Source organism: Aethalodelphis obliquidens, unplaced genomic scaffold (genome assembly GCF_003676395.1).
Source record: "Aethalodelphis obliquidens isolate GAN/ISIS:26980383/991018 unplaced genomic scaffold, ASM367639v1 scaffold8, whole genome shotgun sequence".
Classification (NCBI taxonomy): Eukaryota; Metazoa; Chordata; class Mammalia; order Artiodactyla; family Delphinidae; genus Aethalodelphis; species Aethalodelphis obliquidens.
This window is the reverse complement of record NW_020837952.1, coordinates 27,135,896-27,154,491: the sequence shown is the minus strand read 5'-3', so window position 1 is coordinate 27,154,491 and position 18,596 is coordinate 27,135,896. Positions and strand designations below refer to the sequence as shown.

General features: G+C 39.3%; 1 protein-coding gene across 8 annotated transcripts in view; it reads left to right on the top strand.

The window, feature by feature from the left end:
• Positions 1-18,596, top strand: part of LIN7A (lin-7 cell polarity scaffold A) — a 378,990-nt gene that overhangs the window by 215,272 nt on the left and 145,122 nt on the right. For all 8 annotated transcript variants that reach the window (XM_027107104.1, XM_027107109.1, XM_027107106.1 and 5 more), the window contains one exon: positions 17,141-17,359. In XM_027107104.1, the coding sequence (XP_026962905.1) occupies positions 17,141-17,359 (219 nt within the window). The remainder of the gene's footprint in view (positions 1-17,140; positions 17,360-18,596) is intronic.

Genomic DNA, 18,596 nt, shown 5'->3' with positions numbered 1-18,596 from the left:
GACCGCTCACCATTATTGAAACTGTCTCTACAGGCAAACAGTATTTTAAGAATACCACTTTAAAGGCTTCAATCAGACTGCCAAAAAAGAATTATTAACCACGTGCCATGTGCTTGGCACTGGGAAAGGGAAAGTTTAAACAAATCATAGCTCATACCCTAAAGGAGCTCACTTCTACCTAATTCTCCTAGAAACATCAAGTTAAGTTTTTCATAAATAGACAGGACCACATTACTTATAATTGGCCTGAGCTGTAGGTTTGGGTGATTTGGAGAAATTGTGTGTCAATATGTCATAAACAGAAATATGCTAAGGCCTTGCCACTTTTCTCTTCTGCCTAAGTCTAGAAGGCACAGTATCTATTTGACTACTCAATAAAGTCTAAAAGTGAAGTCTTCAGGGTACCAGAGCCCTCTGAGTTTTACAATAGATCTGAAAGCCTGGCCACAAGCCTAGGAGTGGGACAGCTGCTAATCCTGAAATTCTCTTTATTTTTGTGCCCATGATCTGTTTAAATTTTTTTAAAGTTTATATTAAATGATCATTATTATGTTGCTCTTCAATCTTATACAATGTTAGAAGCAATTTTAAATATTACTGACCAGGATGTAGTAGTTTCTAGCTAATTACCACAGGGACCCATTGCACACATCATTTCACATGGGTCCTGTTTTTTTGGATGCAGTTGGCAGGAGGGATAATGCAAAGCTGTCTGATGCTAGTTATCAGATCACACATCATTTTATGGTGTCAACATCTGTAGGTATTAAGATATGTTTTCCTTCAGTTGCATTGAATATAATTTTGCACATATTTTGAGTGTTCCACAAAGTACCCCAATCACTTAAACCTGCTTGGCCTCTAATAAATTTACTTAATTTTTAAGGAAATCATCGAGAGTTTAATTATGTGGAATTTTTTAGTAAGCATGTTTGATTATTCTGTGAAGAAAACAAGTCAAATATAGTCATTAAAATTCCCTCTGACGCACTTTCAATTATTTATAGGAACGTGGGTAACCTAAGCTGAACTTTTAGCTTTACCTCTCTTCGTTGTGTTACTCTTCCTAGATCAAACCATGATCACCTGCTCAGCTACTCCACCAAACCCTAAGTTTGAGAGCTACTAAATAGGGCAGTATATTGACAAAATATACATAAATGCCCTGTATCTGGAGCACATATGTGGCCAAACGAGGTTGTAGAACATTGCCTGGACAGAGTCTTAACATGCATTCATTCATTCAAAAAGTATTTATTATTAACCATAATAAAGATTAAGTAGGATAGGGGGTGTCAGGGTAGAGAGAGGAGTGTGCGCTGCTGGGCAGAGTAGCCTCAGTGAGGAGGTGGTATTTGAGAAGAGGAATCAAGGAGATGAGGTGGGGGGAGCCGCATGAGTATCTAGGGAGGAACATTCCAGGCAGAGGAAAGAATCAATGCAAAGTCCCTGAGATGGAAGAGTACTGGCATGTTGGAGAAGAAACGAAGGTAGAGGTGAATTTGGCAGTAGTAGCTCACAGTTTTAATTTTTAAAGTTTTTGCTGATTAAAAATATGCAACTTTTCAAAAATGTATCTTCTACTCAATGTATATGCCACTATATTAATGGTAGTTTGAAAATCCCCAAACACTAGGTGTAGAAATAAAGCAGGCAGCCCTTTAAGTGTAGTAACAGAATTGACTTTTCTGTAGTAACAGAAAAGCCTTCCTTTGAGAGCTTACAGGCCAGGCATTTCCTAAGCACTCTAAATGCACTGGGCAAATTAACTCTCACAAACTAATTCAGTGTAATTTATGGAGTTTACGAAGCAATCTGGTAACTTCTCTGAACCTTAGTTTCCTCACTGCTAAGAGATGGTAATAATAGTGGCTACCTTGTTTTTATGTTTTGGTGTTCAAGTGGCATAACATAGTTCCTGACACGTAGTAGGTACTATATAAATTATTTAAATTAATTAATTAAATAATTATAAATTATTTATTTACTATATAAATTAATTGTGTTGATTGTTACTAGTTCATAATTAAGGGGGCAGCCATTGGTTTAAATAAGAAATCATTATGTTTTCTCTGAGAAGTGACAACATCGTTAAGTTACAAGTTTGTTGATGAACATTAATCAATCCATAAAACTTAGATAATTATTCATTCATTCATTTGGCAAAATATTATTGGGCCTGGTATTGTCTTAGTCACCAGTGAAATAAAAAATAAAACCCCCTGATTTCACGCTTACAGGTATGGGGAGGAAATAGGGAAGAAGACGATCTTTGCAACATAAGCTATTTTGTAAATAAGGATAAGTATGGGGTTCCATGGGAGATCATAACAGGGGCATCTAACCCAGGCATGGGAGGGCCAGAGATGGTTCCTTCTGTGAAGAAAACTCATAGGCAAGTAGGTGCTGGGTAGGTGGATGGAGGCAGCAAGGAGCATGGAAGGGCCGCCTCAGAGTAAACCATGCTAGAGTCCAGACACGAGAGAACATGGCCAGGCCAGTTCTTCCATTTGGACCCTTAAGAGTTGGCAAATGAGGCTAAAAATGTATGCAGGGCCTAGATTGTAATGCACACTGGACTGCAAAGCTAGGGCCGTATCTGAGCAATATGGGGATTTAGACGGATTTTAAGCAAGAGAGCGATACGATCAAATATGCATTTTAGAAAGACTGCCGTGATTGCAATGTGAAGAGTGGTCTAGAAGGGGCCGGAATTTGAGGCAGGGTAACCAGGGGTAGATATAACTTAATGTTTTAATGAGAGAAGAAACAGATCTCATGATGAACCTGTTATGTAGGGAACAGCTATGTTTCTTTGTTACAATACATTGTTATTTGGGGAAATGGGAGGAGAGGATCAATAATAATCGTACTAAAGGAGAAATATAAAACCAACTCATTTCATTTTCAAAAGAATTTCTAGGTCGACTGATTCGTAACTCTCTCTGGGATCTCACATCTGTCAGCCTCGAAATCACTGCAGTTTTTCATCTTAGGAGCCATTAGTGAAAAACAAAAATTCGAACATGCGGTGTTTCATAATTCTTCTTCACCAGTTCTTCGTCAAACATCATCCTCGATTTATATCATTCACACTTAAACATGAACGATCTAGCAGGTCATGTAACTGAAGCTAGCATGGACAAATAAACAACCAAGAGTTAACGGAGGAAAGGAAAACTCAGGTTTCAGCAAATTAACGACGCCAGGAGAAAAAGCGTTCGGTCATGACTGAATGGAATTTTGGTGGCCTTCCCTTATAATTGGGGTTTTGAAGCTCCCACAAACCACACTTCTACGTCCATAATTTCTGAGGTAATGTAGCTAAAACCCCTTCATTTCACCTAAGTGGCCCAGGCAATTGCAGGTATAATTTATTTTTTGCTCAAATTACCTCAAAGCTGTGCCTCAAAGCACTTTGAAAACAAAATTATCCTTTGTCCCACCTTCTTCAGTTTATTCTAGAATGACTCACTTTCCTCATGTTGATTCTGGGCTACAGTAGTTGTACAAGAAATATGTGAATGCATCCTTATAAAATTTCCAAAGAATTCAATGTTAAAAAACTGGTCAGATTTTTTTTAAAAGCCTCTTTAATCATTTTCCTCACCATCACTCCATTCCAGTTCCTTCCTCTCCCCGCCTGAGGAAACACTATGATGGTGGGTATTTACCCAAGTGTTTTCCTTTGCACGCAAGTACACACACACACACACATATATATTCCATTATTTATTTATTTTTAGATATAAAGTGTATGAGACAATATAGAGCCGTGATTAAGAGGCCAGGCTTGGAGACAGATTTGTTACCCGTTAATGGTGCGCCCATGGAAACTTACTGTTCTTCAGTTTCCTCATATATAAAATTGGGATGATAACGTTACATACCTCACCAGGTATGTAGGAAGAGTCACTATTTTGATAAATTTAAAGCACTTAGAACAGTACCTGATAGTAAACACTCAATGAATGTTAGTCATTATTTTAAGTTTTTAAAATACACTAATATTTTCATATATACTTATTTTTCTATGACTTGCTTTCTCGGAACTATGTCTTGGATATCTTGTCTTCTCAGTACATACTTATGTTTTTTAATCTGCTGTATAGTATTCCATGGTATGTGGGTACCAGAGTTCATTCAACCATTCCCCTGTTGATGGACATTTAGCATGTTACCCAATTGTTTTTTTGTTTTGTTTTGTTTCATTTTGTTATTGTGAACACTGCTTCAACGAAAATCTTTATGTATATGAATGACTATTTTTCTAGGGTGAATACTGATAGGTGGCAAACCAGGTTAGGAGCACATGGGCACACTTTATTTTAATAGATGCTGCCAAATTGACCTCCAGCTTCTATTGCCAATTGTATGAGAATAAAAATTTCCACCAAATCCTCGGCAATAGTTACCAATTTTTAAAAATAAGTGAACAATGTTTATTCCATTCTGGATTGAATCTGCATCTCTCTAACTAATATTAAAGTTGAACATCGTTTACCTGAGAACTTTATGAGAGGGAACTAGTCATACAAAATCCTGGCAGGAATGAACCAGGCATGTATAATACAAAAAAGAACTCCAGTGTAATTTGGGGTTTGAATAAGAGGGAGAGTCTTAGAAGGTGGAGTTGGAGAGGCCAGCTGGGAGCGGAGAGTAAAGGTCCTTACAGGCCATTGTAAGGTGTTTACACTTAATTTTGAGCAAGAAAATAACATATTAGAGAATAAGTGCTGTTTGGAATGGACTTTGAATGATGAGTGGAGCTTTCCTAAGACAGGAGAAGGAGGAAGAACCATCTAGTCTGAGGGAATAAAACTGAGAGATTACGGAAACACGAAAATATGTGGTAAAATCAAAAGCATGGTGCTCATATGTTGAAGCTGAACATAAGGAAATAGAGTTGGACCTGCCTGTGTGATGGAAGTACTTTGCATGCCACAGGATACTTTTATTTTCATTTCTAGAAAATGGGGAAATATTCATGGGGTAAGGGGACCCTCATTTATTGGGTGCATTCTGTGGGCCAGGTGTAGCACTTGGCACTTTACATGGGTAGTTCATTAAATTTTAAATGACATCTTTAAAGGAAATGTTGTTCACATTGTTTTGCATGTTGGGAACTGGGCCTCAGGAAATGAAATAACTTTCCCTACAGTATACAGCTGGCAATCTTTGGGCCTATCCTTCAAAGCCAGCACTCACCAGATTGGGTGGGTACTATGCACTGTGCTGGGTCCTGCCTGGGAAGAAACAATCAATGTAGCTCAGTAGCCCCTGCCTTCAAGGACAGGGTCTACCAGAACTGTGTTCTTTCTGCCCTTCAGTAGATTGTCAGCAAGGACACAGGAAGACCAAGTGACTCAGGCTAGAATCTGGAGAAGAATTTAGACAAGAGAGAAACTAGAGGATATTTTATAATGGTAAGAAATAAGAGGGAGGAGAGGATGAGATGAGTTGGTAAATGGGGAATAAATATCAACCAGTATCCGTGGTTAATTGGATGTGGGTTGAGGGGAGAGTTAACCACATCCCCTGGATGCCTAGTTTGGGTGGCTGCATGGCTAGTGATAGCAGGAGCCAGAGGGGAGGGGTGAAAAGAATCTTTGGGGATTAGAGCCAGCTAGAACATTTAAAATAAATACAGTTTTATTTTGTTGAATTACCTGAAAAATCTTAGTATAAGTCACTGGTGACAAATCCACAGAATATTCTGTGGTGTGCTTTTTTTTTTTTTTGCGTTCTGCGGGCCTCTCACTGTTGTGGCCTCTCCCATTGTGGAGCACAGGCTCCGGACGCGCAGGCTCAGCAGCCATGGCTCACGGGCCCAGCCGCTCCGCGGCATGTGGGATCCTCCCGGACCGGGGCACGAACCCACATCCCCTGCATCAGCAGGCGGACTCTCAACTGCTGCGCCACCAGGGAAGCCCCTGTGGTGTGCTTTTAATTGGAAAAGACATTTATATGTAGAGCCAGTGAGATATTTGACAGTAAAACCTGAAATATCCCTTAAATTTTCACTCCTTCTCCTACAAGAAGGCATCTGTAATTTTGAGTCTCTGTAATTAAATTAAGCATTATAGCTATTATTACTGTATATTATTCATGGTACAAAGCAACATAAAAGTCCCTGCTGCTTTACACTGTACAGGAAACACATTTGACAGCTCTGGACTCAGACAACTTGTGCCTAGACTTGTTGTGTTTCTCCTTTATGCTTTATATAATTGGCAGGGCTTCTAGGATTCTAAGACAGGTTAAATAATAAAGGGTACCCTTTGAAGAGTTTGGGTGAATAATTTCAGAGACCTGTTATTGTCTCCATTGATACCCCTTAGAAAACAACGGTCTCTCTGAGATCACTAGAGTAAGATACTGAAGGAAAAAAGAAAACTATTCTGGTTGACAGAATCCTGATGCCATTGCAGCATAATACAAGCTGACATCTAGGGAGAGGAGATGGGATGATGTATGCCACGCTTAGTGAAAGGGAGATTTCCCATAAACTCCCTATAGGCTAAGCCTTTTTCTAGGTTGCAAAGTCTTTCAAAGAACCTTCCAGTGTTGGTCCTGTCTGCATCACATCATAACCCACCTGCCATAAAAGTCAGTGGAGACTATCTGAAGGATGGGGTTTGGTATTTGTCCTCGGGGATCCAACCAGTGTCCAGGTATGCAGGCCTGGTTCATCAGTTTAAAAGCCTCACCTGAATCTGGATACTCCTCCTAAACTAGCTTTGCCATTTAAGCCAGGCTCCATCATCCTTGGGATTCTACAGTACCAGAAGAAGATGATGCTCCGTGGTACTAGATTTGTCTTGAGCGTGTTGGCAGGGTTTCAGAGTGAGCAAAAATGACTCCCCTGCCCTCGAACCTATTCTTCCAAACCTTTCTCTTAACTCAGATCCCTCCTTCCCTTCCCTTTCCTCTCCTTATGCTGCCCTTTGGTGTTCAACAGACCCATCCTTCTTTGATAAAATTGCTCCCCCCTATGTCCACTGAAAATTCAAATTCCACAAGGGCTACTGCAAAAACAAACGTTTACTGAAGATATATCATGTACCAAGCACTACTATGCATTCTTCAATCTTTACATTTTCCTGCGTCTTAGTCAGTGACCAACTGTCTAGGTTTGCCCAGGACTGAGGTATTTTTCTGGGACTTTCAGTCCTAAAACCAGGACAGCGTCCATCGGAGACCTGAGACACAAAGAGGTGAGGTCATTCTCTAAAGGTCGCACTCTTTGACAGTGATTTGTTATGACTCAAACCGGGATCCTCCGAATCCGAATCCCTGGCCTTTCTGCCCCGTCACACTGGCTGTACTGAGGGTTGGTCTGACGATTTGATTAGGAACCACACTAGATTTTAGTGACTGAGATGTATTTGCATGTTTAAGTGGAGCTGTAACAGTAGCACGTATGGGTATGAGGGAGGGGATTCTTGGTGGGTCTGTTATCATCACCTCCACAACCCCCCTCTCAGGCCAAACCAGACCTGGAGGCAAATATCAAGAGCCGGCAATTTTGATATTCCTGCTTCTGAACGTTTGCGAGAGGCTCTGCTCCTGGGGGGGTTTAGTGTCACAGAGTGTCACGGCTTGGGAGAGTGTGGGTGGGCAGAGCACGTATTTTGGAAGCACAGATCAGTGTGAATCCTGATGGGAAGTGTACCCTGGAACTCGGCTTCCCGGGTGAAACCTACCACTCAAAAATTAACAGACCGATTTCAAGATCTCATTTTCTAGGAATATTTTTCCACACAGCTTTGTTCTGGTTCCAGATGTCTAGTGTTCTCATTTGTACTCTTGAAGATGGCTGTATGTGTGTGTATGCGTGTGTGCATGTGTGTGCATGTGTATATATGTTTATTGAGTGTATATGTATAGGTATACATGTATGTGTGTGCATGTGTGTGTTGTATTTATCCCAACAACCATCAGGACTTTTATTTCCTCCTGTCGGTGCCAGAACATTGAGGGTTAAGCAGAGTTACTATAAAGCATTACAACTGACATGTAGTAGCTGTATTTGTTTCCACTTGTAGGCTCCGGATCTGAAAAGGTGGGCTCAGATCAACCACCTGTTAGATCTGTGATTTCTGGTGCTGATTGTTTTCTTAAAGCTTTTGCTTGCTTTAAATTTTCTGCCCCTGGGCCGACTGCTAGTGCTCTGCATTCTCTACTTCCATGGTTCAAAAAATTTTATATGTATAACTACTCTTACAGGGTAAACATGTGTGTAATTACATACACTTTTTTTCCCCATTAACCTCTTTGCTCTCTTGTCGTGTTTGGCTATTTGATGGTTTTCCCCTCTCAAGTTTGCTCACATTATGCATGCTCCTATCAAGAGAATCTCCTGCACGCTCTTCCTTTCCCTAACAAAGTCTGGCACCGTGGAGGGACTGAGAGAGCAGTTTTTCATGAATAAATGATGATCATTTGTAATTAGCATATCAACTGTATGTATGGAAATGATGCTTCTAAATTACTTGACTGTGATTAGAAGCAGTTGATTTACCTAAGTAGTTTCAAACCTTCTTCCAACAAACTCCATACATAATTAATTTAGTAAATACATTTTCTTTGGCTTCCTAGATAATATAAAAGAAACTTCTACCTATTCCAAAGGCAAATTATATTTTGTTGTTGCTGTTATTGTCCTTAAGCACCTGAAGCCCTCCAGTAACATGATCACCCAGGAAACAGTTCAACAACCAGCTAACATTTTTTGGACCCCTTTAAAGTGTCAGGTGCTCTTCCAAGTGCCTTGTGTATATTATCAATAAATGTAATGCCCATAATGATTCTATAAAGTAGACACTCTATGATACCCTTTTTACAGATGAGAAAATTGAGGCGTGGGGATGCTAAGCAGCTTGTCTGAGCTCACAAAGCTGCTAAGTTAAGAAGCTCAAATTCAGACTTGGGCAGTACTGGCTCCTTAGCAGCCGCATAGCACAGGGAGATCAGCTCGGTGCTTTGTGACCACCTAGAGGGGTGGGATAGTGAGGGTGGGAGGGAGACGCAAGAGGGAGGAGATATGGGGATATATGTATATGTATAGCTGATTCACTTTGTTATAAAGCAGAAACTAACACACCACTGTAAAGCAATTATACTCCAATAAAGATGTTAAAAATATATATATATAAATGTGTGTGTGTGTATGGCTTATTCATTGACTAAGTATTTATTGATCACACAATAGATGCTGGGCACAGAGATAAATAAGACTCATCTTGCCCTCGGACAGTCTAGTGACAGCAGAATGGTTGAAAACTAATAAATTACAGTGCACTGAAATAGATATTAGCATTTAGGCAGGAACAAAGTACTATGGGAGAGAATTAGCATATTTTTTCCAGAGGATAAATGTAATACTTTTTATACTTGCCACTTTCCTTCAGGAAAAGAGAATACATTTAGAACAGGATATTAACATATTTGAGAAAAGGAAAGGATCAAAGAGTCATAAAGGTTTTTTTCTGAATATATCCTATAACTTGTGTGGAGATAGTTCATTTTTTTTTTAAACATCTTTATTGGAGTATAATTGCTTTACAATGGTGTGTTAGTTTCTGCTTTATAACGAAGTGAATCAGCTACATATACATATATCCCCATATCTCTTCCCTCTTGCGTCTCCCTCCCACCCTCCCTATCCCACCCCTCTAGGTGGTCACAAAGCACTGAGCTGATCTCCCTGTGCTATGTGGCTGCTTCCCACTAGCTATCTATTTTACATTTGGTAGTGTATATATGTCCATGCCACACTGTCACTTCGTCCCAGCTTACCCTTCCCCCCTCCCCATGTCCTCAAGTCCATTCTCTACGTCTTCATCTTTATTCCTTCCTGTCCTGCCCCTAGGTTCTTCATAACCTTTTTTTTTTTTTTTAGATTCCATATATATGTGTTAGCATACGGTATTTGTTTTTCTCTTTCTGCCTTACTTCACTCTGTATGACAGACTCTAGGTCCATCCACCTCACTGCAAATAACTCAATTTTGTTTGATAGTCCATTCTGAATTAAACATCCAGTCAATATGGTTTTTTTTTAATGACCAAAAATGCTGACTACAGAGCTACACCAAGGCAAAATCGTAAGATTTCCCTCACCTATCCGGCCCTCTTTCCTGGAGTAACATAGTAAAGACACTCCTAAGATGGCATTTACTATTTGAGGTGGTTGTAGTCTAGGGCACTATGTCTAGACACTAATCTGCACATCAGTGGCTGGCTGGCTGTATCAGAGTTTTATAATGTCACAAGTTCCTAGCTCGTATTGCTGTGGACCTTGATATGGCAAGTCTGGGATACAGCCTAGGTCTCTATATTTTAAAAGTGTTTAAGTTGATTTCTGTGTACATCCAGGTTCAAAAACAACTGAAAATACCCATGAATAGGAGAACCACTGATATGCTATTTACTTTCTCTTTATTATCTTATTTAAGGCTATGGATTAGTAGGTAAGAGCCTAGTCTCTGGAAACAGATCTCAGTTAAGTTCCATCTGACTAGCTGGGGACTTGGGACAAATTTCTTAAGCTCTCCATTACCTCTCCATTACAAAGCAGCTAACAGCGCCTTGCACTCAATAAGTGCTCAATGAATGTTAGAGTATACACACACACCCCACACACACACCCACATTTATTATGTATAGACACACACACTCTTAAAATAATATCAAAACACCTTCATGGACTAAAAGCAAAACTATCATAAGAACAAAATGAACAGTCACAATTACCTTCGTGGGAAAGGAGTAGGTCTGTCTTTGGCTATATTGGGCCTTTTCAAAGTTGAGAATAATAACCCACTAATAGTGAGCATAGAGTCTTATTCTGCTTCTTCACTGGCCAACTCATACACTTTAGAGCTAGGAGTTGACACATCCTTGTCATTAGTTTCTATCCTTTCACATCATGTAAAAACCGACCCACCATTATCTAAATTAGTTAATCTAAAAAAGCAGAATGAGGCTGTTGAAAGAGCAGTCACTAAGAATAATGAGTTCTAATCCAGCACTGCAACTAACATATTGATAAAATGGACCAAGTCACAGCCACTCTTGGTCTTTACTTCCTTATGTATTAAGGTACAAGGAGATAAACGAGGTTGCTTCTAAGGGCCTTTGCAGGTATGATATTCTGAGTTTGTGAGCTACTTAATTGTACTAACATATCATAACTCAATATCCTTGATTTCATTTTATTTCCTGATAACATTATTTGGTCCTTAATCCAAAAGAATGACTGATGCATTTAGGAGCCTATGCATAAACCTGGCTCTAGATACTCCTACAGTAACTGAGAGGTATAGCCAACTCTCGGTTATCCAACAAAGTGTTTAAGCAGCTTATCAGCAAGCTGGGTCAGGATTATGTCCATGTAATCCTCACAGAGAAAGAACCACATGCACATGAAGACCTGGGCATGGGCCATTGGGCAACTGATCGTGCACAGATATTGAGATCCCTTTCCAGGGCAGGCATCTCTTCTGTCTGAGGTCTAGCCAAGGTCAAAATTTAACAACTGGTTTTTCTGTAACAGGGGGGAGAGCACATATTGTGAGCAAATTCATGTATGCAGTGTAATCCAAAGTTCTCTCTTATTAGAGGGGATTCTTAATCAACCAAGATACTGAGTGTACCAAGAAATAGCAGCCATTTTGATAACTCATATTGTGTGGGGGGAAAAAAAACTACTGAAAAATCAGAATGCAACAATGTTTAAAAGTTGGTTCATTTATCAGCCACTGACTTGCCAAATTTGCATCAAAGTAACTAACTTTAAAATTTCCCACAGCTTACTACTACTACATGAGATTACTAATGAAACAAGTATGCGTCTGGTTATTTACTGAGATCATTTTTCCCAGCTTCCTGAATGAAAATATATTCCTTTATAAACATTTTAGAAGTTCCAGTTCTTACGGTTTTTCTTCAGTTTAGTATTTTATTAGTTTGTATTTATGCATTTGGAAATGGTAATATTAATAAAACCACTTGAACTCTGCTTTTCATTTGGATTTCTATCTGTGTTTTTTAAAAATTTAGCAGCGGAAAGAAATATTTTCAGGATGGGAATGTCCATTCTTCCTGTGCATTTTAATTTACTTTGGTAAAGGCTCGTGGCAGGACTAGGCACTACTATGGAGTAGGTAATATTTCTCTTTAGGGGCTTTTCTTTTTTCGGACCACTTCTCTTTGGTCTAAGTTTCCTGGATACCTAGTATACCCCCATGCCTTCCCCACCACCCCTCACCTCCTTAATGACATCCAACTTTTACCAGATGTCTGTTGGAAAGCCTTGTTAAATTAACCCATGCTAATGACTTCCTCAAATTGCAATAGGTACAATAAACTCTTAAAGCAATAGGTACAATAAATTCTTAAAACTACAGAATTTCTTTTAGAAAGTATAGAAAGCTCTTATGGAAAGTATAAAGTTCAGGGTTTTTTAATAGAGGAGGGAATTTCACTTTGAAATTGGAAGTTTTCCTTGGTCTCCTCAAATCACATAATGGCCACGTTTTCATCCTATGTGAAAAGCTGGTGTTACAGGTTTTCAGTGACTGCTCAAACTGAGCTAATTGTTATAAAGGACAATTCCTGAATCAGGAGGGTGTGTGTGTGTGTGTGTGTGTGTGTACACATATCTATATCTGTAATAGAAATCTTAACTGTTTACAAATAAACTATTATATTTCAAAACATGTTTTAAATATTTAGCTTGAAATGAGGCATAGTTTCATTAAGAGTGAGAGAGACTAAGTCAAAAGTAGGAATAAATGATAAACTTTCAGGGCTAAGGGAATACCTGCTGACAGGTGTTTGTTCCTCAGCGTGTATACCCTAACTGATCAGATAGCTTTTTCTATGCATGGAACAGGAAAGGTTGTCTGCTTTTTTGTTCTTACTTTAAAAGGGAGAGAAAGGAGAGAAAGCTGCCTTATTCTTATTAAAAAGTTATACTGAAGGACTAAAAACACTCCAGAGATAAATTATAGCTTAAGACAAACATATGCCCCCCAAAGTATTTATAAAGTAGGCAAAGCCAGTGGAAAAAGAGAGCCACCCAGAATAATCCTCAAGATTTTTCTGAAAACAATTTTAAAAACAAAGTTATTGAGTGTTTGAAATGATAGTCTTATAAACATGCTTATATTTCTTCAAATCTCTGAGTTACCTCTTAGTTTCTGTTACACTGCTTAATCATGTGATTTGTATTATTTTTAACACAGCATTTTTAGTAGTAGAAATGAAGAAGTGTGACACTGCCCAGATCCCATGTGGGTTCTGTGCCCTGGTGGGAAAGACAGAGTGAAAAGGTAGAGTCAGACTAGGAGACCCGTTAACTCTGCCGAGCCCGAAAGAATCTGAGTCACCGTCTAAACCAAAGATAGAGCACTGAGGCAAAAATCTGGATTCAAAGACCATGGAGTCTGCTTCTTTTTTTTTTTTTGCGGTACGCGGGCCTCTCACTGCTGTGGCCTTTCCCGTTGCGGAGCACAGGCTCCGGACGCGCAGGCTCAGCGGCCATGGCTCACGGGCCCAGCCGCTCCGCGGCACGTGAGATCCTCCCAGACTGGGGCACAAACCCGCGTCCCTGCATCGGCAGGCGGACTCTCAACCACTGCACCACCAGGGAAGCCCCCGTGAGATCTGCCTTTTATCAGTTGCTAACTGTATTGCGGAGAGCAGCGCTGGGGGTGAGAGAGGTAATCCTGCCAGTTCTGCAGGGCTGAGTATGGCACACCAGCCGTGTTTCTCAGCCATTCTCTATGGTGAGAGCCTGATGGTCCCACGTATTAGTCCCACAGCCCTCCTGTGGCAACTCTAAATAGTAGGCAGAGTGCCTAAACTGGGATAATGGGCCTCCAAAGGTCCGGCCTAGAATTTCCAACCCTATTAAATGAAAGCAAATAGAACAAAAGCCAAAAAGAAGTCTGGAGACTAATCATCTGGCCTAGAAAATGGGTGAACCATTGTTATTAAAACATATAAACATGTAAGTTTTAATATTAGAAAAGAAACTAGAGAAGGGTATGAACAAGCAAATCAGCCAGTTTTCCTTTTAAAGGAGAATTCCATACATTAATTGTTAATACATTAACAATTCACCTTGGGGCAAATTACAAAGAAATTACAAGCACACTGAAAACAGAGTTTGTGTTATACAAAGTTGTCAAAGTTTTCCCCTGTCCATGTTCTTCCAGAGAACTTAGTAGAACATGACTGGTAAAATAAATGCTTAATAAACATCTGTTGAGTGTCCAAGTCAATGACTGAGTGAATAATTAAAGGAATAAATTAATCAGTGAATAAGCCTATTTTCCTAGGCTTCCGCCACAGATAAAAATTCACTCGACTCAACAGCTATTTATAACCCCTTGCTCTCTATTTAACCCAGACTCGGCAAAGGAGTGGTTATATAAGTTGCCTCCAGGGCTCTCCACAGTCATTTCTTAAACCCTTAGTATCTGTCTGGTTTTCAGACAAATGACTGAAGGCCACCAATGGCTATCTCATTGCTAAGTTCAAAGCGTTTTTTTCTGCAGTCCACATCCACCTCGCTGAAGCAAATGACAGAATGGAACACAATTCTTAAGTCTCCAAATCTGTACAATAGTCGTAATTAGGAATCTCAAGATATAATTTGTGTGCTTGAAATGCAAATTGTTTTTTGTAACTCAAGATAATATTCATTTTAGCCCCCCTTCTCCTTGGCTTGTGAAAATGTAATCTCAACCAATTTTGGGTGGCCTTCTCTGCCACTTCAGTGCCACTCTTCAGTATTCTGGCAGTGTTTAAGCCTATCTTGCTCTCTGTCACATCACACACGTTTCTCCCCCGAGCTTTACCCAGGAAGCAAGTCAAGAAGGCCTTTGCACTTGGATCCTATAAAATAGGAGTTATGTCATCTACCCTGGGGGTCAGCTGAAAGGGAAGGACTGCCTCCTTTTCTCAGGGTTCTATTATGTCTGATTACAACTTTTCTTCTCTTTTACTACTCCCTAATCCCAACCTGGAGAAACCTTAAAAGGGTTGGGAAGTGTATATATGTCCATGCCACTCTCTCACTTTGTCACAGTTTACCCTTCCCCCTCCCCATATCCTCAAGTCCATTCTCTAGTAGGTCTGTGTCTTTATTCCTGTCTTACCCCTAGGTTCTTCATGACATTTTTTTCCCTTAAATTCCATACATATGTGTTAGCATTCGGTATTTGTCTTTCTCTTTCTGACTTACTTCACTCTGTATGATGGACTCTAGGTCCATCCAGCTCATTACAAATAGCTCAATTTCGTTTCTTTTTATGGCTGAGTAATATTCCATTGTATATATGTGCCACATCTTCTTTATCCATTCATCCAATGATGGACACTTAGGTTGTTGCTTTGTGACCACCTAGAGGGGTGAGATAGGGAGGGTGGGAGGGAGGGAGATGCAAGAGGGAAGAGATATGGGAACATATGTATATGTATAACTGATTCACTTTGTTATAAAGCAGAAACTAACACACCATTGTAAAGCAATTATACTCCAATAAAGATGTTAAATAAATAAATCTCACATACACACACACACACACACAGGGAGCCTCTTTGAGTTTACTTATAGTAAACATAGTTTCCCCAACTATTGTCTGTGCCATGACGTTCAAAGAGTATTTCTGAAACTCAAAAGCCAAGAATTGATTTATTTTTTGTTTTCTGTCACATCACATCTATCTTATAGGTATGTGTGTATATCTGATTTTATCCTTAGTAAATTTTCCTGAAAGTAAAAATCTTCATTTATAAAGGGTTTATCCAGTGCATAACGATAGTGCCCTCCAGAAAAACTGTACCAGTTTGTGTTATATTAACAGTATATGAGTACCTTTTCCCTACGTCCTTTTCAGTACACCATATTTAAAAATACATCTTTACCATTTTTAAATTAAAATTTTTTTCATCTATATTTCTTTAATTATTAGGGATCTTGGACATTTTTTCATAGGTTTATTGGGCATTTTAAAAATTATTATTTGTCCATGAGTTCTCTCGCCTATTTTGCTTAGATCTTTACTGACTTGTAAGAGCTCTTCATTTGAAGAATATTAACAAATTGACTGTCGTGTATTGAAAATATTTTTTATAGTTTGTTATTTGACCTTTCATGGTGTGTGAGACATAGAAACTTACAATCTTTAAATCTGATTTTTGTGGGGGGTTTTCTTGGTATTTTTACTTAAGAATTCCTTTTGCATTGCAAGATGATGAACACTGGCCTGTGCTTTATTTTAGTTGTTTCAGCATCATTATTTAACAATCCTTTTCCCCTTTGGTCCAAATTTCACATTTATCATACAATCAAGATTTATATATGATGGATCTACTTCTAGACTCTGTTTCGTTCTACTGTTCCTTACTACACCAATAAGACACTGCTTTAAGCATTGTAGATTCTTTTTTTTTTTAAATTATTTTATTTATTTTTGGCTGTGTTGGGTCTTCGTTTCTGTGTAAGGGCTTTCTCTAGTTGGGGCAAGCGGGGGCCACTCTTCATCGCGGTGCGCGGGCCTCTCACTATCGTGGCCTCTTGTTGGGAGCACAAGCTCCAGACGCAGGCTCAGTAGCTGTGGCTCACGGGCCTAGTTGCTCTGCGGCATGTGGGATCTTCCCACACCAGGGCTCGAACCCGTGTCCCCTGCACTGGCAGGCAGATTCTCAACCACTGTGCCACCAGGGAAGCCCTAGATTCTTAATAAATGTTAATATCAGATAGGCAAAGTCCCCATTCGTTACTCTTTTTAAATTTTTTCCAAAGTGTCCAGACTAGTGCATTTACTCTTTCAGGTGAAATTTAGAAATTCCATTCTAAATGTTAGTGTTATCGTTTAGTTCTTCACTGTTTCTCACCCTCCTAACTTGAACCTCCATCCAACCCATCCTGTACCCTAGTGCAGCCTAACCTGCCCACGATTCAGCTACAAATGTAATAAATAATAACAATGGCAATACATCTCATTTGCCATATCTTCTTGAAATTTCAGAGTAGGATTGTACTATGACACTAATTTCACATTTGGCTCTCGAGAAAAGAACATGGAAACTCTCCCCTTTAAGAAATGTCACTGTCTTTTCAGAGTGTGGAAGGAGAACACCATGAGAAAGCTGTGGAACTACTCAAGGCTGCTAAGGACAGCGTCAAGCTGGTGGTCCGATACACCCCGAAAGTCTTGGAAGAAATGGAGGCTCGCTTTGAAAAGCTACGGACAGCCCGGCGTCGGCAGCAGCAACAATTGCTAATTCAACAACAGCAACAGCAGCGGCAGCAACAAACACAGCAAAACCACATGTCATAGGTAAGAGGTGCCTTCTTCTATACAAGGAAAGTCCCTTACATGTTTTTTTTTTAAAATATAGTTTCTTAGACAGCTGGAACATAATTACTAGATTTAATAATCCAAACAAAATCAAACAAATTAAAAAAATGACCTCAGAAAATGTAAACAAGACAGTTGCTTACTTTATGTGTCATTCAGCCATATTCCCTGCAAATGTAAGGTATTTTTGAAAAATGATATTCTTTAGGAGGCCAGGCACACACTATATGATGCCTTTATACAAATTACAAAAATGCAGCCTCTGTGCAAACCCAGATCCTCAGGCACATGGCTATATGACAAGAGTGTGGGCTAGATTCCAGCCCCCCTCACCTCGTTGGCCAGTTGCCTTTGCACAGTGTACAAACTAAACTGAAACAGTTTACTAGAAAACTGCTCCACTGAAAAGAATGAAATAGAGACCTGGCAGTGTTTATGCTCTGAGAGATTTTGAAATTCTCTCTGGGTGCTCAGTTAAAATGTGTCTAAGGTACACCTGCCTTTTTCTAAATTCCACTTTGTGACAAAGAATGCTAAATCAGGTTTTTGCTACATGTTTTTAAGAAAATTCAAGAAAAAATGTTAAGAGTGAGAACCACCATCTCTGAAGTGCCTGTTATGTGCTAGGCTCTCACATGTCATTCCTTATCCTCAAAAACGCCTTCACAGTAAGTATCACTAAAACACCATTTTTTAGATGAATGATACAAAGCTGCAATAGCTTCAGTGGATTCCCCACAACCACACTTACAAGAATTATTGTAATAGAATATTTTCCCTTCTTATTTTGCCAAGTATTTCATGTGCCAACGTCAGAAATTCTGGAGTTACATAAATTTTCCTTGCTATCCTTTGGAAGAGACAGTTCATATTGTTATATACCTCTACGCTATGATGTCTGCAAATGTGTATTTGAAATGAGGTTCAAATGTTCTTGGGAAGATGACAATGGGTAGTGGTGGTTTTAACTCATTCAATATCAGATTACTATTTGCACACACTGAATTCGAGAAGAGATTTTCAACTTTTTTGCGCCACTCATGAAAAGAAGCTGCATGGGGAAGTAAAAAGAGTATGGGATTTATTCACAGAGAGTTCTGGGAATTCAACTATCTTTCTTTTATAACCTGCTAGTTTTGTTATATATATATCACAGTTTGGTGTCTTTATCTAAAATTCCATTCCATTCTAAAAACTACATTTATTTAACAATAAA